Source organism: Silurus meridionalis, chromosome 5 (genome assembly GCF_014805685.1).
Source record: "Silurus meridionalis isolate SWU-2019-XX chromosome 5, ASM1480568v1, whole genome shotgun sequence".
Taxonomy (NCBI): Eukaryota; Metazoa; Chordata; class Actinopteri; order Siluriformes; family Siluridae; genus Silurus; species Silurus meridionalis.
The window spans coordinates 14,817,591-14,840,286 of record NC_060888.1 but is presented as its reverse complement, the minus strand read 5'-3'; the positions used below and the strand labels follow the sequence as shown (position 1 = coordinate 14,840,286).

The 22,696-nt window shown below is 35.4% G+C and overlaps 1 protein-coding gene across 4 annotated transcripts; it reads right to left on the bottom strand.

Moving 5' to 3' along the window:
- Positions 1 to 850: 850 nt before the first annotated feature.
- Positions 851 to 22,458, bottom strand: inppl1b (inositol polyphosphate phosphatase-like 1b). Of its 4 annotated transcripts, none has more exons than XM_046850254.1 (28): positions 22,316 to 22,458; positions 21,101 to 21,653; positions 20,146 to 20,209; positions 17,716 to 17,854; positions 16,864 to 17,014; positions 16,537 to 16,680; positions 15,542 to 15,629; positions 14,121 to 14,210; positions 13,869 to 13,991; positions 13,059 to 13,173; positions 12,817 to 12,917; positions 12,394 to 12,496; positions 11,091 to 11,287; positions 10,682 to 10,799; positions 10,297 to 10,393; positions 9,981 to 10,119; positions 9,696 to 9,795; positions 9,039 to 9,127; positions 8,255 to 8,336; positions 7,357 to 7,443; positions 6,895 to 7,002; positions 6,700 to 6,788; positions 5,503 to 5,590; positions 5,236 to 5,391; positions 4,852 to 4,933; positions 3,903 to 4,695; positions 2,546 to 2,661; positions 851 to 1,271 (listed from the first exon to the last, which is right to left on the bottom strand). In XM_046850254.1, exons 2-28 carry the CDS (start codon positions 21,235 to 21,237, stop codon positions 1,178 to 1,180), a joined length of 3,690 nt encoding a protein of 1,229 aa, XP_046706210.1. In that variant the 5' UTR covers positions 21,238 to 21,653; positions 22,316 to 22,458; the 3' UTR covers positions 851 to 1,177. The 4 variants fall into 4 exon arrangements, with proteins under 4 accessions (XP_046706210.1, XP_046706211.1, XP_046706212.1 ...); XM_046850255.1 differs by having other exon boundaries at positions 21,101 to 22,110; positions 22,316 to 22,398; XM_046850256.1 differs by lacking the exon at positions 22,316 to 22,458 and having other exon boundaries at positions 16,537 to 16,677; positions 21,101 to 22,295.
- Positions 22,459 to 22,696: the final 238 nt, after the last annotated feature.

Below are 22,696 nucleotides of genomic sequence, written 5' to 3'. Positions count from 1 at the left end.
GTTAAAGTGAGAAGTTGTTCTGTCTCGCCACAAATTGTGCCATATCTGAGAGAGTGATAGCAAAAGGTACTTTTATGGTGATGAAGAAAGAGAAGCACTTACACTGTCACAAGAAACCGCACAGTTTTTCGGCATCTGAATAACAAATACAGCAAACTAGGACATGTGGGAACAATAGTGTTTGTAAAAATGGGTTTTAAAAATGATCCTCCCGGCATTACTCCTTACCTGCCATGTGTCTCAACACACCTACACCACAGCTTACAGAGTTAAAAATGAGTTTACATTTTGTATTTTTGCTTTTGGATTTTTGCTATTATAACTATTACTTTCCATAATTAATCCATAATGTCTGTTTAAAAAAAAAGAAAGTATTATTTTTGCTTAAACGACATTGTTCCATTTGTTCCCTGCATCATGTCTTTAATGCTTTAATAACATGAGAACAATTTACAGGAACATTTAAATTGTATTGTTCTCTTTGCTTTTGAATTTATGACAATGTATGGTAAACAACTTTACTACCGAAGTAACTAATATTTAATTTAAATGAATACACAAGTCCCAAAAGTGGAGTTGTTAGGTTAAGTCGGATCAGGAAAGAGAATCCTTAATCCTTATCCTTAACATATCATAAAAAATTAGAACAATGCAGTTGGGTTGCATAGTTTTATAGTTTTATATGAAGTCAAAGCAAACAGGATGACAATTTACTATCTGGTTTTAACTGACACGTCAATTTTGAGATACACCCTTTACATATTTAAATGTACTAGTACAACGCTTCCATCCAGGTAGTGCATGGTTATTTTCCCAGGCTGCCTATGAATTTTCAACACACTGAATAAACTGGGTATAATTGTGTTTATTTAGCAATTACAGTTTATCTAGCACCCGTGTTTGGTTTAGCTGTACCACAGTCACAAGTTTGACCACATTCATACTCTTTTATTGACACAAAAGCTGAATCATGATCAAATGATCAAATCCTCTTAAATGCAAAATGAATATAATTTACGTAACTGCTTTACACAAAGTAAATAACAAAGATGGAATGGCAGAGAATAAAAGTTCAGTTGGGTGGCAGCTGAAGCAACAGTGAAGTCTGACACAAACAAAGCAAAGATATGTACATCATTACTAAGACTAAGAGACAAGGAAAGGAATATAAAAGAGTTCAATCCCAAATCTTGGGCAAATTCTCCAGGATTCTCCTGCGATGAGATGGGTTTGTTACACCAGAAGCTCGCAGATCCTCCTCAGTAATTCCACTGTAGAGGAGAGAAAAAGCATACACATCAGCACTACTGGAAAACAACTTATTCCTGACCCTGGAGATATTTTAAGTCCAGAAAAAAGCAATAAAACTAGATATGCTATATACGATGACTTAGATCTGGCAAAAGATTTTATTAAAATAACTGATCAACAAATGGCACAACTGTGACTTATTCTGACCTATTATCATAAAACAATGAAATACAAAAACAAAATCTATATAAATAAACAAATAAATGCAGTTATTAAAAAATAATAAATGAGTACAAACAGTAAGAAAAAAGTTAAAGAAAACAGATATTTAGAAATTAATAAATCCACATCATTATTATTTTCATTATTTACTATGTTGGATCATTTCATAGGAGTGGGTAATATAAATAAAGAAACGACTATAAATCATGACGTCCCTGAGCTGCTGTGAGTCACATTAAAAATTCTTTATTTACTGTATAGTAATTGACAGTTAAAATTGTTGAGTTCAAATTGATGGAAAATTTTAATCAGATATTTCATACACCAACTTAGATGCATCATTACGCTTGAAAGCATCTATCTATGAGCCAGATAGTTTGCAATAATCAGCCTAGTACAAGCAGCACAATGAGAGAAAAGAAGCCGTCCTCCTTCAAACAAGTCCTTGTGTATTAGCCATTAGACTACATTAGAGCTACATTAGAGAGTAGCTTGATAATATCAGCTTTGTTCTGTATGCAGAATCTGATCTTGCAGAATGAATCGAGTTATACACGACACTGGTAATTTACAGTCACAGTGCTGCAAGATCACAATATAGCACAAAATTGCCATTGTTGGTTAGCTAATTTAATAACATAAGCCGGCCTAGCTAAAAGACGTGTTAAAAAAAGTTTTACATTACATACATTTTTTTTGTTGCCATTTCACCAGGCATTTAGTAAATGTGACAGTCATACTGATGTGAACAATAAAATTTTACTCTCATTAACATGGCACTTAACAGTTAAGAGAGTCGATAACAGCTGCAGATAGAATAGTGTTTAGGTTGAGTTATGTTAAAAACAATACATACAGTCTAATAATGGCATCTATAATATTCTCTGCATCTTAGATAATACCATGAATTCATCAAGTCTTCCTTAGTGAAAGTAAAAGTAAAAGCTTGAAAAATTTTGTAACCACTTTTTGAAGTTTACAAGAGACATTTTTAATGAGAAGAAATCACATCGATTAAACATAACCTTATGTTCACTTTGTCTGAAATCTCCCATCAGTGCAATCATGTTACCTGAAGTAATCCAGGTCATTCCAGCCATTTAAACTGAGTCCCAGTGTATAGCGCTGCAGCCCCAGACTACTGAGCAGCTCTCGTACTGTCTCTGGAGCTCCATGCAGGACTGACACCTTAACACAACAAAACACATGCTATTATCAGTTTACACCACAACGTATAACTATATTATAACATAACCCAACCATGGCCGAAGAGTCAGTTGGAATTTTAAATGTCAAAGTCTCTACTCTTTATTTTGCTAAAGTATCATAAGTGCTAATAGGCCACACTGTTGGTGCTGATATTTATTCTAAGCATAATAGATGTTAAAACAACATCTAGCTGTTTACTAGTTAAGTGATAATATAGTGACATCACCATAACACTACCTGTTCTTATAGTCAAGTCAAGTCAAGTCGATGTCAAGTCAAATTTATTTATAAAGCACATTTAAAAACAACAGCTGTTGGCCAAAGTGCTGTACTGAATTTAAGCATATAATTAAATACAAAATACAAAAAATATAAAAGTCAACATCGGACACACAACACACTGTCAACACACAGATTGTACATAGATTTCTATTCCCCTAAACTCAACTTTTCCTTTAAATGTAATTCCACATGGTGCATGGAATGGGTTCTGGATGGGTAAAAGTTGAAATTCATAAATAAAGATGGTACATTTTGAACTTAGTACACCATATTAATAATGATATTCTGATGAGTAATATTGCATTTCATGTTTTAGCAAACCTAGGTGATACACATGATGCATCATATAAATGTCTTATTATTTGAATTTTTATGTTGTATATATCTTTCATATTGCCCACACCTATGAGAGCCTCCTCCATGTTTATTTTATCTTGTTGCCATTGTTTATCTAATATATGCTATATTAATCTCATGTATGCCTTCTATCCATAGTAATTCTAATAATTAAAAGATTACACTATAGTGTGCACTTTTTGAATAAGGGGTTAATATTATGTTATAAAGTTGCCTTTATTGTTAGAGACCTAAAAGGCCTGTTTGGACCTCAGGGCCTCCTATTCAAGCAGCAGATCTTACAGTCTGATGCTAGATTCTAATCTATTTTTTTTTTTTTTTTTTAGAGGATAAAGAATGAATCCCAGATGTTGGGGAGTAATGTTTAGTTTGAGTGTAAATGTTGATGTGCAAAAACAGAGGTATTTGTGTCGTTGGCTACCTGTTGCTGGAATTTGTTCTCTATGCACTAAATTTAAAAGACTTCAATTTAAGTTAATTTAATGACATATTTTTGCAATTAGTAAGTGAAACATGTAGTCTGTACTTAATAAGTGCTTCTTCTTACAATTTGCTTATGCATACGTTTTCTTTGAACTCACCTCTTTCTCCAAGCAGAAACTAGTTTCAGGGGCTATGGCATAATCATACCCATAATGCCTTGGTAGAGCAGACCTTTGGTTGGAGGGGTACTTCTTGCACGCAGGCAGAAAGTCCACTTCACTCAGTGATTTTGCAATCTGTAGAGCAGTTAGTGAGTTATCTCCTGAAGCTGCAGGTGTCTGATCCATGACCCAGGAAGCTGATGCTTTGGAGTGAGAAACTCTAGTGGACATGTATGGGTAAAGCTTTGGTCCATTACGCACTGGTATTGGTCGCTCCTGGTGAAACCTGGAACAGTCCTTCTTAACTGGCCCATGCACATCCTGTGTAAAGACTGAACTGTTCATAGTGGCATTTTGTAATGTTTTAGTAGGTAATATTGATTCCTGAGTTATGCTAGGCCTTTGAATTTGTGACTGAAATGAAGGACTTGAAGTCTTGTTCATCTGGATTTGGGAAGGATTTGATAAGTCTGGTCCAGGGAAAAGTTGGTATGAGGAAGTTGGATGAGGAGTAATGTGAGTTGGGCGGTCACAAGGTGGTGTGTAAGGTGGCAAGGATCCAGGGATTTCAATTTCCGTGAAGTCAGACCTGCGGGCAGCTCTACAGTCATGGCTATGCGCTCCAGTTACTTTAGGAAGTTGAATCACAGAGTCTTTGGCCCACACTACATTGGGTTGTTTAGGTGAGGGGTCTTCCTCTACCTGGCGCAACACAGGAATGCCCTCAAACATAAAGTAGGCTGGGTTTGTGTAGCTACTAGGAGTCACTGTGCGGGTGGATGATGACATACTGGAAAAGATTCAGATAAACTGAATTGAAACCTGAGTAAATTATCAGTTATTCCAACTCTCCGAAAATAAAATCCATGTGATAGAAAAATGCTTATGGTTAACGGTTTCACTTCCTATTTACAGAAAACAAGAAGCCATACTGTTTATTACTCACCGATTGTGGGGGGCACGGGCGGGTGGGGGAGACCAGGGGTTGTTAACTAATCCCCTTTCTTCTTTTTCAATACAGATCCATTCTGTAGTGGGCAAAAATAACACAGATTTCAAACCAGAAATAGTAATAATGAAATAATGTAGTTTTCTGTGGTGGAGGATAAGAATGGCTCAGTCCCACTCAGTTTCTTATAGCCCCAATATGCATCTGGGTAAGGTCTCTTATCAGGAAGCCAAAAGAGGAAGGAATAACAAATGACAAAAAAGAAGGGACGACCAACACAGGAACCAAAAGCAGAAGAGCCACAGGGGACACTGCATGACTAGGGCAAATATTATGAAGCTATAGATACCTAAAAAGAAATAACGAAGAGTTGAGCCTCACCAAAGTTCCTCTCCCGTGACCGGTACTTGTTCAATGGTATGTAGACCTTGATTTGGCCTCGGATAGAACCCATCTCCTCACCCCTGTGGGTCAGGCATGTTTCAAATGACTCTGAGTTATTGACCACTACAGATTGCAGAGCCACACAGCATTCACCTGGAATAGAGCGTATACCATGTCAATCATTACTGCAAGCATTCATATGATATGCACTGATTATCAAACATATTCTATCACACATGAGGAAAAAAAGAGTTTACAACATACCATAAGACTCAAATCCATCACATGACTTTACAGATAGGAGTAAGTGTTGGTCCCGAATGTACTCTATATCTGAGATAAAAGGCTGAAGCTGGAGAAAAAGAATTCTGGTTTAACAGTTGCTGTTTTGTTTTGTTTTTAACACTAATACAGACCTGAACTATCTCATAAAATGTTGATCATACAGTCAGGTTTATAAATATTTTAACAATAAAACCAACAAAATATATTTAAATGTTAATTCTGTCAAGTTAATAAAACAATAAATATATGAATGGGGTTTAGAGTTTCAGATTTAGGTGTTTAGTTAGGTGACTGATTCGAGGATTTACATTAATATTTGTTTAAAAAAGCTCTTGGGTTTGGTTTTACAGTACATTTTGTGTCACTATCTTTCTATACAGTGAAGTACCATTTTTCAATCTTGCTTTTATCTGTCCAAAGGATCTGTGCAGACATGGGCAAGCTTTGTTCAATGTATTTTAGCAGTAATATCTTTTATCTCTTTCAGCCTTTCTGTTTGTGGGTGTTGGCAGTGGTTTGATGTAATTTCCGTATTTACACTTAAAAATAAATCTCAATTGTAGTCTTTTACAATGATATGCATCTCTCTTCCAGAGGGTATTTGCTTGGACTGTGAAAGGATATTTTCTTTACCAAAGAAAAATAATTCTGCTTTAGTTGACTTCTGTGGTCTTTCAGGGCTTCTAGTGTTGCTCAGCTTATCATTGCATTCCTTCTTTTCTGCTATCTTTCTGATAGGTACTGTTTTGTCTTTTTCTGCCTACTGATGGCCTCGTTCACTTGCATTAACAACTATTTGGACTGCATAGTGAGAGTTCCCATTAATTAATGCAAATTCAACACATGTAATCAACAATAAGGAGTAAACAGGCCACACCTGACCATTAAGCTTATTATCAATTAAGTGTCTAATTAGGTCTTGAAGTCATTACTTCAATCACACCTTGTTTGCTTAATTTTAAATAATGTTTTTTGCTATATAGAGACAAAATTACAAATATTTTGTTGCTGTCCGAATATTTATGGACCCAACTATTTATACTATATACACTATATGTATTTCTCTATACTGTATTTCCAAGACTGTAAACTATGTTGCCATTTTTTGGAAACTACACATTCTTTATTTTTTCCTCAGATCAAAACACATAATTTGATAATGATTTATACTGAAACCTTGGGAAGCTGTTTTGAGGACCAGCTCATTTTGAGGAACCCCGGCACATCACAGCTCTGTGAGTCATTTTCTGCTGAACGGCGTGCCTCTACAAAGGAAAAGAACAAAATGAAAACATGAAATTATTATATGCACATTTGAGACACGAACAATTCAGGACACAACACCACAAGGTTTCCTGTGTAAAAACTTACCTTCAAGACATCGAGAATGAAACTCGATAAAGAACTTGGCCTTGCTAGCAGTCCTCACTATGGCCTCAACTGTCCCTAATTCAATCCACGTTCGATCCAAACATGAGTCTAGCTCCAAAGCAGAAAAGGTATGTTTGTCATGTTTAATATGTTTTGCGTATGACAAATCCATTACAACATACTAACAAAGATACTTTTCCAGAACCGCTATATGATATAAAGATTAATGTGTCCAATGTCTGCAAATAAAGAAGTAGTAGTGATTGTATTTGGTAAACTTGTACAGATAACATCTGTCTCACATCCGATGATCATTATTAGTATTGATTATGATTAATTATTAATTGCTTAAAAAAATAAATGCATGTCCATCATTCAAGCAAATAAGTGTTTAGCAACCCATGACGTGACTGCAACAAACTGGATGCAAGATAAAGCAGAAATGTCACATTATTTACAGACCTGGTTTAGGGATCTGTGCAGCCACACTGATTTGAAACGTAGCAAAAACAGGAGAGTGATCGCTTGTAAAAATGTCATCAGTACAACCTGGAGGAAATAAAAAATATGACAAATTCCACAATAAAACATGTCAGGGCTTAACACATTTATAAATCTGGCAGTGGGTTCTGCAGACTTACACGTTAACAATGAAATACTAATTTAATGCCGTTACTTAATGTACTGTATATTTTCGGGTTTCAGATAGTTGTAGCTGAACCCTTTATAGTTTGGCTCAAAAACTTGAAGCCATTCTTTGTATTGTTATTGTTCAGTGATTTTGCTGATGTGGCCAAACGATATGGCTGTTTGTTTTTAAAATTACAAGTCAGGCAGGATATGACTCTGATGGAGGACCACAGACCAGTCTTGTGGTGTCTGCATATACATATACTGCAACATAGCCTAAGAAAACTTTTTTTAGTTCTTGTGCTGATCATTGAGAAAAGTTACTGAAACTATTTAAGTGTTGTTCTCATAAAAGTAAAAATTGTAATTACACATCCATTGCTTCATTACATGATTTTTTGTAATAAAAAAAGAGCAAATATACACAGTGTTAGATTCTGTGAATTTATACACAATCGATATTTACACTGTTCATCAGAATTAGTTGGTTGTCAAAGTTTTTTGAAAGAATTTCTAGATAAAGTAATTTGTGTTTTGTATAATAAAAAAAATACCCCCACCCTCAAAAAATCTTAAGCTTAATAACCTAAAACTAAAATCTTACAACTTGACAGAAATCATAAAAATTGTGACAGTATAGATATTTATTATTATTATTATTATTATTATTATTATTATTATTATTATTATTATTAATGTGCAGCATGCAATTCAAGAGTATCATTCACACCATATGAAGTACAGGTGTTGTAAGTCTCTGGATAGGATTTCCACAGGACACGATCACACCAGGAAGGCCCATTTACCCGCACCTGAGAACAGACAGAACTTAGAATTAATGTATACGTATATATATTATATTATTATATTATATATATATATATATATATATATATATATATATATATATATATATATATATATATATATATGTGTGTGTGTGTTTTTGTGTGTGTGTGTTTTTGTGTTTTTGTGTGTGTGTGTGTGTGTTTATGCATATATACATATACATGTGTGTGTTTATATGGATAAGGCTCCAAGTTGTATTATGACAATTCATACTGTATGTTATTATCATCAAACAGAGTACAGCATCTGATGTTGTGATCCAACACTTTGCTCAGCCCAAACTCAGCTGAATTAGCATGACCCTGAACCTCTCTTAGAAGACTAAAAATAGTGTTCAACATTTACCATTTTAAAACTTTTTGAGATATTGAGAAGTTAGTAACAAGTTGAACTATCTGCAAAATTCTGTCCTGATTCAAATGTGGTCATATGTAAAGCCATTCATACTACTCCTTATTTTCCATTTGGGTGGAAAGTTTCTATAAAATAGGTTGACATGTTATATATAACCATCTAATTGCATACAGTATATATTCATGTGTTTATATGTTAACATATGTAAATATTTAAATAAGCAATATCTGAAAAGTGTGCAATTTGTCATAAGTAAACATTAAACATAAGTAGACTATTAAACTTAAGTTAGATCATAAAGAGACCTCTACCCCACTGGTCTTGTATTTCTGCCAAAGGTAGCAATCTCGGGAGCCCCGCTCATACCGGTAAGTGGGTGGAAATGTGATCTTTTCTTCCTCTTAAAATTGAGCACAAGAAAGAAAATATGAAGTCAGGGAAAACGTATCTCAAATCTCAAATACAATTACCAGCACTATTACTAAAATCATATGAGTACAAAATATGCATACACAATTTAATATTTCAGTGGCTATTGTTTCCACCAGCTTATATCTGTTTTAAAATCAGCTTTATAACTTTAATGAAAACATTTTTTAGCTAAATTATTTGACTGATATTATGTTGTAAATACCTACAGTAAAAAAATAATGTACTGCACCAAATAAAAGAAAAGAATGAAAAAAAAAAAGTGTTGCAGCTCCTTTGGATTATTAAGATGAGATCATCAGGCATAGACAATGCACATTATGTTGTGAGGCATTTAGAGGGGCTTCGGTTGTCAGATGTGACAAACTGAACGACACATTATTGCCTGACAAATTTTATAAATTTTATAACTGACAAAAATAAAATGGGTTTGAGACTTTCTAAACTTGTTGCAAATTCAGTTCCTGATACTTAAAGAGCATAAAACAGTCAAGCATAACTGGTGTCTAGGATAAGGCACGAATGCAGATGGTTCATACTGAAGTTAAAGAAGGCTTTTCTCTTATGGCGCTCTCTGGTCAGCTGGTCTGCATACATCAGCTCGTCAAACTCCCGCTTTGACACATGCCTTAAAATGTCCTGCATAAGAAAAAGACATTAAATCAGACATTGATCTCTGAAATATAACACAAAAAATAAATAAGGGTCAACGAAAAGATTGAAATAATCTGATAGAATGCTGAGCACAGACATTACATCAGTAATTAAATTAAATAAAAACAATGTGGAATGCAAATAGGGTGATGACAGAAAGTGTATGTGACCTCAACATCAAGGTCCAAGCGATAGTTCAGGTCACCACACCAAAAAAGATGGGTAAAGCGCAGGCTAACATCAAAGGCAGCAAGCTGCCGGTCCCCCAGTGATAGCAGTCTGAGGATGTCTTGAAAGTTCTGGTTCCTCCTAAAAGGGAGGAAGAGAAATTTAGCAGCCAAGAAAGGCAAGAACGGTGAGTTGCAGAAGGAAAAACATGATGCAGTCAGTAAGTGCTGAATAGAAAGGGAAGTTAACAAAAACTGCTGAGATCTATTTTTAAGAGTTCTGTCAATCAAATGTGTGGTTGTGGGTGTGGGTGCATACCGAAGTGCTTTTTCACTGCCAGAGGTCAAATGACAGTTCACAAAGCCCATGGACGTGCCATTAAAAAGGAACGATATCCCTATGGCTCCTTTGTTTCCTGCAAACATTAAAAAAAAACTCCATAAGTTAAACTAATAATACAATGGTTGTGATAGATTTTTTGGTTTGTTTAATTAATAGTGCTGAAATGTTTGTCACTGATTTTAAGTTATCATTGGCATTTGTTACTAACTCTGTGCTACTCATGCTATCTAGAGTGTTGTCTACATATATTAACTTCAGCTTAATGATTAGTTTGCCTCCTTAACTTGTTCGATATTTGGGTGTAGGACGTGTGTGTGTGTGTGTGTGTGTGTGTGTGTGGGGGGTAATATAAGTTTTGTACCAAGTGTATTCCCGAGGCCTGTCTTTACACTTGCATTGTTTACTTGGCTGATTCGTCCCGCATGCTCTGGTTTTACAAACACAGCCAGTCTGATGTTCCACAGAGACTGCAGTGCCACCTACAGGACATTTACATACAGCACAGGCTCAAAACAAATGTTATAATAGTAATAGTAGTAGTATTAATTATTATTATTAATGAGAACAACAACAATAATTATTATTATTATTATATTAAATTAAATTATTAATTATTATTATTATTATTATTATTATTATTATTATTATTATGTATATAATATATAATCATTGTAATAATAATATAATAAAAACAACAACAACAACCACTACGATAATAATAATAATAATAATAATAATAATAATAATTTAAAAAAAAAGCAATCTCTCACTTGTTTATAGTCCATATGTGTAGCGTTTTTGAGCGTGGCTCTGATATGCTCAGCCCACTCCTTTTCTCCTTGAGGATTGTCCTGGGTGCCAAATGCATAAATATCATGAGGCAGGCAAGCAATGGAGTCATCAGGAGTTAGCCCCAAACCACAGCATGTAGCCCATGACTGTAGAGAAGGTGGAGGAGGAGAGCCACCTACAAAGGTACAGCAATAATAAACTGATTTTGACTTTTTCATGAAGATTACTTGTCTATAAGGTATTATATACATGGTTCAAAGGGTTTGGCATTTAAAGTGAACAACAATATAGACATGCAAACTAACAATATACTTAATTCGTAGTAAAAGATGTTATTTTTTTTGTTGTTTGAGGGGCAGACTCTGTGAGCCGTACAGTCATAGATGTGCTACAGTTGTTGCCTGAGCATTGACACACACAAAAAAAAAAAGCTGAGCCAGAATATGTGTACATTTGGACTATGGACTCTGGTGGAGTTTACCAGCTGTAGGAAGGAAGGTCTAGATAAACATATGGGCATCAGAGGGTCAAAAAGATGCAGATAGTCACAGATGTGAAGTAAATCTGGGAAAGATTGGACAAAATTTGGAGGAGGAGGAGTAGCACTTGTGGCAGTTAGATGTAACCGTTCTTAGCAGGTAATTTTTACTTTTGACCGGTAGGTGATGCTAGCAGGAGAAGCAGAAGAAAAAGAGAAATGTAGTATAACAATCTGGTGCCCACAAAACTTTTGTGCTTGGACAACAAATTAAAGGAAAGGTTACAGAGGACTCTCTGAGTTTGTCTGAATTTTACATGAACTTACTTCAACCAGAATTGCCATACACACAGAAAAATCAAGGTACAGGAATGTACCTAATAGAGTACAAATGCTTTGTCGCTCCAGCTGTACCTCTGAACATTGGTACATTTTTTTATACCTTCTCATTTATCACCCCTAGTGATAGAAATGTGCCTTTGTGTCTTGGTATGGTTTAAAATTACATTCTGATATTTTCCCATAGCATTTCACTGACATTCTGTGCAAAATTGTAACCAATTTTAACTAACTAATAACTATTTTGTAACTAATTTTAATAAATGTTCTTTTAGAGGTACAAATAAGTCCAGAGGTACATTGCAAAAAGCAAGAAAGTTTTGGCATTATTTTAGGTACATTCCTGTACCTTAATTTTTGGAAATTAATGGAAATTACAGCTTTGAATTTTGCATAAGCTTGTAACCTCATAGTTTCATTTTTAAGCACTATATACAACGTTTTATAAAAATGAATTGCGTTACCCATGTTCCACGTGCCCACAAACACAGAGATGGCATCAGGCTCATTCTGTTGGGAGTTTGTGCTTTTCATCAGCTGCAGAAGCTGGCAGAAGGCCTCTCTTTTCTGCAGGGAGGATGATGACATGTAAATATACTGTTCATAACTATTAATGGAAATTCTGTTTTGTCCGTCTTTTTCCCTCTACATTTCTCTGCACCACAACGAGCTATGTTTTGCTTTTAATAACTTGCTGAGGAAACTGAGGGATCAACTCTTTTCAAGTCAAACCAGGAATATACATTATAAGAATAGATTTGTATAGAAAATTAAATGCCACTATAAACAGATAAAAAAATTATACATTTTAGGACCTTTATGTCACACCATTGATTATTTTCTGTCCTGTCCTGTTTTATTCATTACCTAATCCATTTTAGACTAACCTTAAAGCTCTCAAACAGTAGCTCTCTTGGAGGCTTGTGATGACTGTCCAACACCATCCTCAGCTTAGCTGGGCTGCTCTGAAGCTTTACCAGTTGCACAACTGACATTCAAACATGCATTACAACAAAATGGTACATTAGTACAGTGTTTGTAATATAGCACAATATTTTGGTCGTATAATATAATATTATTTGCAAGTAGACTGTATGATTTAGTTCTGCGGTGATGCAGGCAAACTTACTCCTGTCATGTGTAATGGTCTCTATGCCTAATGAGCCGGTCTTCCTGTCAAAGAGCAGCACACCATTGTCCACATCAACTGACACCATCTGCCTTCCATACCTGACCACCTTCACCTAAATAAAATACACAATATAATGTATACTTATTGGTGTAGCCAATGGGTGACCATGTTTCATGCTGTACATTATGGACATTATTATTATAAATATTAGTAGTAGTAGCAGTAGTGACAGTAGTAGAAACAGAAGAAGTGTCACTGTGGTTACCAGTATCATTATGTGAAAGTGAATCTCACTCTGTTACACACATTTGAATGCTAAGAGAACACCCTTTGTAAATAAGAAACACCTCTGGTAAATAACATTGAACAACAACTCCAGGAAATTTGAAAGATAATTACTTCTCCGTCCTATGGTGATGCTTGCCAATATGTAACATCATTCAAGAACATGCAATTCTTGCTAATTAGCACAAACACAGATATTTTGCTTTGTTTTGTTTTGTAGCCTTTATTGTCATTGATACAATTCCATTTTAATGGTAGCTATAATGCATAACTAATAATGTCATTTTGTATAAGCACTTTTTGTAGCTAGCAATGCATGTCTTTAAGTTCCAATGGAGATCCTACTCAGGCCATACACATACAGGGTAGCCACATTGGTGTATTCCATGCATGCAGATTAATATTTTGCCCCACTCTAGCTTCTTGTTTTAATAAAGCCATATGTTAACCTAGCTAGTCCACTGTCATAGGTCTCTGGAGAGCCTGTACAGCTATGCTAGTGAAGAAGGTACAATAATTTACCTGAAAGCTTTGCACAGGGACGACCTTGGCAGGTGATTTTACAGGTAATACAGGCTCAGGGACAGATGCTGGCTGCATAGAAAGGTTGTGATTAGTCACAGCCTCTTGGAGTGCTGTGAGGACCTGTAAAATCATGGCACAGTTTAAAAAAACAAAATAAAGTTTGGAAATAAAATGGAAACACTTCTTATGAAGAATAAGTAATGCAGCATGTGTGAATCAAGACTGTTTAAGGTGAAGTGTTTTGTATACCCTCTTCTCTAGAGAAGATAACAGGTTGCACAACGTTGTTATTTTGTAGAGTAGAGTATCAAGGTTATCCTCTGGACCCTTTCCCATATTCTACAAAAAAAAGTAACATGTAATAAACAATATGTAATATGTTTAATCAGTGGTGGACACTAATGAAGTAAATAGAATTCATTACTGTACTTGAGTCAACTTTTACTTTAACGTCACTTCATTCAAATTCAAATATCTTACTTTTTACTCAACTACATTTTCCGAAATCAGTTATTCCTTTTTGTTTATGAGTGGACACAAACTCAACTGGTCCAGCACACAGCAAGTTAACAATCAGGATAGAGCACACTCTCTGTTTTGAACTTGTTTTGATTGCCACTTAGTGGTATCTACTTAGCACCAACATACAGTTCAGCGTCAGTTGAACAGCATGCAGAACATTTTGACCGGCCTTATTTGCACAAGTTGAGTTGATAAATTTAATTTATATCAATCAGAGTTTGACTCATTAATATCATTCTATTAATAAATTGGTGTGCTAAGAGTAACACTAGAGTCTTTTCACATAAACTGAGTTGATTAAGCAACAGTTTTATGACAAAAATAATAATAGGACGTTATAGCCATAATAAATCATAGTATTTTGGATACTGAAGTACATTCAAAGGCAAATACTTTTGTACTTTTACTCTAGTGAAAGTTTAAAGGGAGCACTTTTACTTTTACTGGAGTAAAATTTTTACTTTAACTCAAGAACATGGTTTGTGTACTTCATCCAAAACTTAATATAATCTTCATGAGTTTCTGTGGGTTATTCTGAAAATCTGTATAATTATTATTGCAATTACATTGCAATGCATAGGCACTGCACTTGGAAAGGCAAACAGTAAGTAAAAATCAAAAACTTTGACAATCACACAATGGCACATAATAAATATATTTTAACTTGGGCTATATTTAAGCTTCCTGTTACAGTAGTGAGAATATAATTATGGCGTGAAGCTTTACTTGCGGTCAGTTGTTATATATTTATACTTGTTGGGGTTGTAAATTACACGTATATATACACTTACGCTGGCCATTGTAATTAAAAAGGCTCAGTTCTGTGTCACTTCTGAGGTAAGTAAGTCTCTTTAGATCAGTGCATCAAAAGCTAGTTACTGAAGTTAGATATTTCCCTTTGCAAATTCACATGTTTAAATAGGGAAATATCTGAGGTAATTTCTTACAAATGGGTGATGACCACAGTCATCTAAGATAAGACTTAGGCACTCTGTCTTTAATAATATATTTAAATTAAGCACTAAAGTACTAACATGCCATTTTGTGCATTTTAAGTAATATTCAAAAACTAAATAAATAGTATTTTTTTGCAGACTGTACATTGTTTCAAGTCAGAGGTTATTTTAAATATAGATAATATGGCTTACCTGGATTTTAGGGCTAGTCAAGGGACAACTTGGATGGTCAAAGACTTTAGCCAGGGTCTCCAAACTGGACATCGTCTGATCAATCTCACTGTAGATGCAACAAGACATTTCTAGTGTTTCACTATATATTATAGCAGTAGAAGGTTTTGGGGGTGTGAATTATAGCTTTTATGTTCTGAGACTTTATTAGTAAAAATCTAAAACTCACCAACTAAGCTACACACCAAGCACAAACTAAGATTTAATATCTATTTAATGTCTGGATACTTTAGTTGAATTGGTTTAATCCAAACATAAATAACAAATACATGTAACTCAAAATGCATTATCAGCTTGGCCCTAATGTATTCTGAACTATAAGCCAAAAGTGGATAGATTAAATTCATCAATGCTGTTACAGCATTTAAAAGCATAATTTTTGTATTTTGGGTTTCCAACCGTGTGAGATGATTTTGGGAAAGGCCAACATAGGTGTTGTCTTTAGGTGTCCAGATACATCTATATAGACAATTTTTTTCACATTTATTTAATGTGCCTATTGTTTCAATAGTGGTTAGTGAAATTAATATTTACAGATCATATATATGCATATTGAGTAAGTACACATGCACACATGCAATGCCATTGTCACTTACAACTACGATGACAAAGTCAAAATTTATGACTGAAAACTGAAGTTTTTTACAGTTCTCCTCGCACAGTACTGTACAATCAAAGTATACAGTAGGTTTACTGGTCGGCGCTATCTCGGGTTTTGTGTCTTGTCTTGTGTTGTCTGTCTGCGCTGTCTGTCTGTCCTGTTTTTTGTCTGCACTGTTTGCACTAGGTTGCACTCGATGCACTTTACGTAGCTCGTGTTGTGTTGTAGCTCTATGTTGTTTAGTGTAGCACCAGGGTTTCCGTAGGAACGTTACCTCTTTTTTACTGTGTACTGTGTACCACTGTGTATAGTAGAAATGACAATAAAAGCCTCCTGACTTGACTTGACTTGGTACCTGTGCAGTTTATGGCAGGTGGTGCAGAGGATTCGTTGGAGAAAATGTAGTACTGAGCCTCCTTTCTTTATACTCTCCAGATCCAGCGTCACATCACCACGCAAGTACTCGCCAAGCAAAGTCACCATCTCAGAAGTCACACTACTATACACACAAAAAAGGTTATACAATTTGTAATGCCATAGCATTCATCTCTGTGGTATAGAACATCTCCTTGTACCTTTGTGATAACACTTGGATTTATAACTGGAATTCAATGTCAATTCCAGCTGAAAATAATGATATAATATATATGCGTGTGCATTGTATAAATGTGTACATGTTCACCTGTTTGAAGTGATGGCCTGCAATCTCTGCAGCAGTAGCTGGGACGCTGGTGTTTGAGTTGCAGGCGGTAACTGAGCTGTAGGGGGCGCCTGGGCCGCAGGAGAAGAAGCCACAGGGTTCCACACTGAGCCTGGCTTCTCATCATCCCCATCTACAACATGAACACATAACATTATGAAAACCACAATGACAGATTTGGGAATACAGTTCTGTTTATGCATTTGAGACATATTTCCTCTCTGAACTTTCAGGGGTTTAATTTTCTAAATTAAAAAAAATCCTAGCAGACTACGATCACCTGTTTTTTGTGTGTTTTTTTAATCTCTGAGTAACAAGTGTATTGCAACCAAAAATAATATTTTAACTTTAAACAAACAAATATATAAAATATGGCAAAAAATGCTTATGATTATTTTGACTGCACGTTGTGCTGATACGTAACACCAGCGTGTACACTCCTATTTTAAGCACAGCCATAATGTCTGGCTTCGCTATGTGTAGTGATTATGGTAGCACTGCAGTGTTCAAATGAAACATGCATGAAAATGCAGAGGACTCTAATCAAGATTGCTCACATCTGACAGTGCTGACACATATACACAGATACAAATAAGGGTAAGGTTGTTTCCATATCCTGGTGGTGACCAAATAGCCACACCAATAAAAGGAATATCTCACAGGCTTTACTTTTTGAGACATTTTGCTGAATCTTTTATTTACAATACTTAAAGTTAGCAAAAAATGTTCTTGTTATGGTAAGATTGTGTGTGTGTGTGTGTGTGTGTGTGTGTGTGTGTGTGTGTGTGTGTGTGTGTGTGTGTGTGTGTGTGTGTGTGTGTGTGTGTGTCTTACCTGAGCTCTCCTCCACTAGCTCAATCTCTCGTACTACTGGATAAAGCAAAGGGATCACCAGGCCTTTATGTGGTTGCTGGTATCCTAAAACTAAATCACCAAGAGTTCGGAAACAGTTCACCTGCACTCCTTGTGTGGTCTGTAAAAACAAGGAAATGGCCCCAGACAAATGCACATACATACACAGACAGAGGGAGAGAGAAAGAGAGACAGAAATATATTATACTGATTTCCCCCAAACATACATAAACCCCTAATAAGTTCACACCATTTCAATAACATCAAGTAGAGCAGTGCAATGGAAACTGGAAGCATTCATACAAGTAAGGATCCTACAGTGGGTTGTTTTTTTCTTTACCACTTAAAAAAGCTTTAGCACCAAGCGATGAATTCTGCTGCTGAATTATTAATAAAAAATTACAAGAAATACTGTATGTGATTGAGCATATCTATTGTATTGGCATGCTAGTGTGTCTGCGAGTGTCACAAAAATATAATGCATTTTGATTTGTGTAAACTTTACTTCAGTGTCAGTGCACAACACTTACACTGCTGGGCAAAATTATGAGCCAAAATTATATTTTTAATGGTCTTAATATTGAATAATTATCCAGAATATTTGTGAACAAATATACCTATGAGACCTTTTTTGCACATATTTATTCGGGTTTTTTTTTTTTTTTTGCCATAGTGAAAGATTGGGGGGAAAGCTAGAAACAACTACATTCACTTACGTATTTTTGTACACAAATGTATAATTCTAATAAAAACTTGTTAAGGTGTATACAATTTTGCAAATTGGATCTTCTGCGGGTTTTTTAAAAATTTGTCATTATTTGGTTACATGCTATACCCGATGAACCCCATCAAGGACCCAATTACAAGCTCATAAATGCAACCAGGACTGTTAAAGCAATGTAGGATTTACAGATTTCTTTTGTAAGAACAGAATTCTTGTGGATTTCATGATCAATAATTTGTTATTAAGACCATTACAAGCATGATTATTTGCCATTTTGTTCTCTGGGGAGTGTACTTGTTTTTTATTTATTTTAATTAATTTATTTTTTATTTTTTAGATAACTGTATGTTTCTAGTATGGCAGACAACACCGTTTTGGAATCAGCCAGTCTACTTCTGTTGCCAAAAAAATATTCAAACAGCAGCATTTTCCTCCAGACTGGAGGAAAAGAGCTTCTTGAAAAACGATTAAAAGGGCAGAAAGAGACAGTTGGAGAGACTGGATTGGAAAAAAGTCTGCCACTTAGACAAAACGAACCGAGAAACCAGCAACTATTCTTACTTCTAAAGAAAGAATAAACCACAAAGCAGCAATGACAGAAAACAAGAAAGTGTGTGTGTCAGGGGGGTTGTAGGGTAATATGTTTTTATAGGTTGGTGGAGACCAAATGTCCCCACAAAGAAACAAAGATAGGAATATCTGACTATTCCACACTAAGATTTTTTTTTCTGTAGCTATAGGTTTTATTTAAAAAAGCTAAAAGAGCCAAATGGTGTCCTTTTGTTAACTAATATAAAGGTTAAGGTTAGAGTTAGGTTTAAATGCATGCATAGTATTAAATAATAAATAATTTACAATTTTTTTTCAATGGAAAAATCCTCATAATGATAAAGTAAAACATGTGTGTGTGTGTGTGTGTGTGTGTGTGTGTGTGTGTGTGTGTGTGTGTGTGTATGTGTTAGATGAATTATTAAATAAGCTCATGCAATTTTGTTTTACTTTTACAACTTGTGTTTGTCTCCATATGCCTTTAATAATAATAATAATAATAATAATAATAATAATAATAATAATAAACATGATGGATAAAAATGATTAACTCATGTAAAACAGAGTATAGGGTTCATTTACAGAACTATGTGTTTAATGCTTTAGATATTAGATTTAAATTTTTATTGTTATATTAAAATCCTCATAGCCCATTAAAGGAATGCCCACAAACCCACACACATGCTCATACAAAATGACCCAATCCAGCAATTGTGTATGGGACAGGCACTATGTGTAGGTGTTGAAGGAATCTGTGTGAAACACATCATTTACTCAGACAACTACTGAAGTCATTCACCAGACATGCATTTGGAACCACTCACACAAAACAACAAACACTACTGCAACAAGATTGTGTAGTACATTGGCAGATTTTGGTGCTTGATTTAAGACTTTCCGCAACAGTGAAACAAATGTATAGTGATTGAAGAAAGAAAAAAAAAAAATATATATATATATATATATATATATATATATATATATATATATATATATATATATACTGTAAAATATATATATATATATATATATATATAAACAGAACCCTATCCACTGAATTATTACAGTACAAACATTAGCACACTAAATAATGAGGGCCATGTTTTTTTTACTCAGTATCTAACAATGCATGCCCTCACCTGAACAGCCAGCAACCCATCTGCATCAGGAAGGATGCGGTAGGTGTGAACATGGCGCTGGAATCTAAAGGCAGCACAAAATTATTATTAAACAGTGATAAGAAAGGTCACAATAATGAATATACAAACTGAAACATTGAATGGCTGATGCTATACCACACAGTGTTGTGGTTCAACCACATTTGGGTCATGAAAGTACAGCTGAGCATGTGGTAGGATTTTAATCTAAGCCTTTCTCTCTTAAGTTAAAAAGACACAAATGCTATGGGTAAAGGAAAAGAAGAACAGAAATGAGCAGAAAGTGGAGTTGAGTACTGTTGACAGTCAAAGGAAGTGAAAAAGAGAAGGATGAAAGAGAGGGTAAAGGGGAGACAGAGTATAAAAAAATGAGCAAATAGGGGAAAAAACACTGAATGCTGGAGGCCTCAGGCTTCAGGAATGTGTCTGGAAGGGAGAGTAAAAAAGGGAGCAGTGCAGTCTCTGAACTTTAGTTTTTCCCTCCAGAGGCCAGGTGGAGAAAAGAAGAGTTTATAAGCCTAAACTATTTTAATCTAGTGGGGATCAGGAAAGACTTCCACTTACACTAGCAACTTCAAATTGATCATTTATATACTGAAATATACAACATACTGTATATTAGGCAACTATACAGAAAGCTAACTGATGAGGTTCTCTCTTAGCTTCAGCTTTCGTGGTCCTGAAGTATGTATGTTTCATAAACATTAAATATAAAACAGACTTTATGAGACACAGCTACCAGAAGAAAAGGGAGTGAGTGTGATGACTGCTCATATTTTTTGTATTAAACAACTTTTGAGACATGCCATGTGTGAAATCTTATCATATATAAGTAAGGGAGTCATAACTTAAAGCTTAACTCTAAGGAAAGCATCTTGTGAGGTAGTTGCTGATAAAAATGAGTTTGCCAGCAAGTATAAATGTGGGTTTTACTCACAGTAGACAAAGTGCATAGGCACCAGGCACAGATTCGCTGTCACGCACCAAGAAACTGCCATCCTTCCCGGCACGAGCCAGTAGCTCCTCTGCCTGAACCCGACTAATGTCCCTGTGGTACCATGCTGGAGACGTCATTATGGCTCAATAAGGCCACTAACAAAAAATGTCGGAGAACTTTTATCCAACGTTTAACTGCCAGGATAAACAGTGGTAGCTATCCAAAAAAAAGATCCAAGGAAAGCAGAAAAAGGATCAAGGAGAGGGTCAAAAAAAGACCTTAGCACATACAATTTTCTCATCCCTGCAAGATATACAAGTCTTAAAAATACTTCCAAAAAAACTAATCCACCTTCACAGAAGCCAAATACTGCCTTTACATAATACAGTGTGTTTGCTTATCCAGAAAACACGAAATCCTGAGGGTGTCTCCAGGACCGGTTCCTTCAGTAAGAAGATTTGGCACTTGTTCAGATGGAGGATGATCTTCAGAGAGGTTTCTTCTTTTGCTGTTTTACTCCTGGATCAAAGTTTGCCAGCTGAGGCTGAAAGGTCTGCAAAACAGTCAACTCTCATGTAAATGCTACAACAAAAGTGTCTATTGTACCTTATACAAATTACCTGCATTAAAAACAAATCCAAGAAGAGGAACTAAGAGCACAGCAAAAATAAGGCTGGTTCAATTATCCAAGTGCACATCAGAGTAGAGCCACCACAAAATTCAAATGATTTTCCACTCAGTCTTTTTAGCCTTATAAGGAAAACAAGGGGCAGGAACCCCTCAGAGAAGTTAAGCTGATGTCTGTAACCTCCATTGATGTGCAGTCAAATGCAGCTGAGAGTTCGTTAAGAAGTGTCAGTATATCAGACATGTCTAGACTTCATGTGAAGAGATGTGCAAGATAAAAACAATGTCTTCATGTCCTCAAAATTGCTACCATAGAGATGCAGGGTTGCAGCCAGCAGCCCCCACAAGCACTGAGCAGATGTAGGAAGTGCTTCACTGTTTCACTGCTCCAGATGGCAGAAAAGGAAGAGAGTTGAGAGCAAAAAAAAAAACACTTTAGAAAGAATTCCTCCGAGTGACTTCACTTGATCACTGGTGTGTGAAACCAAGTCCAGCCCAATGTATCAGTCTTTACAGCTAAAAAAGCTTGCTCTTACATGTTCTTACAAACACAGAAAGACACAAGATAGTGTACCATATCTGACTCACCTTTAAAACAATGTTTGTGCATACAACACACACTTCTTTCTATTTCTATGATCTCATTTATGAGCGTGCCATTTCCCTCTTTCCCTGTTTGCTTCGGTTGGTCTCAGGAAGTTGTGGGAGCAGCCTCCTCCTCCATATGGATATGATCATTCCCTCTCTGTTCTTCCACAGCCTTGCTCCTCCTTCGCTTTTCTTCTTTCTTTTTTTTTTCACAGTGTGGAGTTTTTTCCTCACTTGAAGCTGAATGGCTTTTCAGCCTCTTTCTACTCAGCAAAAATGTGCTGCACAGCTCTAAACCACCAAACAAAACACATCTCTCCTTTTTCTCTGTCCCTCCCTCTCTTTCTCTGTCTCTTACAAACACTCTCAGAAACACACAAA

What these genes read in the sequence shown, in the direction of transcription:
- inppl1b (XM_046850254.1), bottom strand. Translation starts at nt 21,237, where the DNA reads ATGACGTCTCCAGCATGGTACCACAGGGACATTAGTCGGGTTCAGGCA. An exon ending in ACCTGCCATAAACTGCACAG is followed by an intron (nt 15,630 to 16,536) that starts GTACCAAGTCAA and finishes TTGCATCTACAG; the next exon opens with TGAGATTGATCAGACGATGT. An exon ending in GGCAGTGAAAAAGCACTTCG is followed by an intron (nt 10,120 to 10,296) that starts GTATGCACCCAC and finishes CCTCCCTTTTAG; the next exon opens with GAGGAACCAGAACTTTCAAG.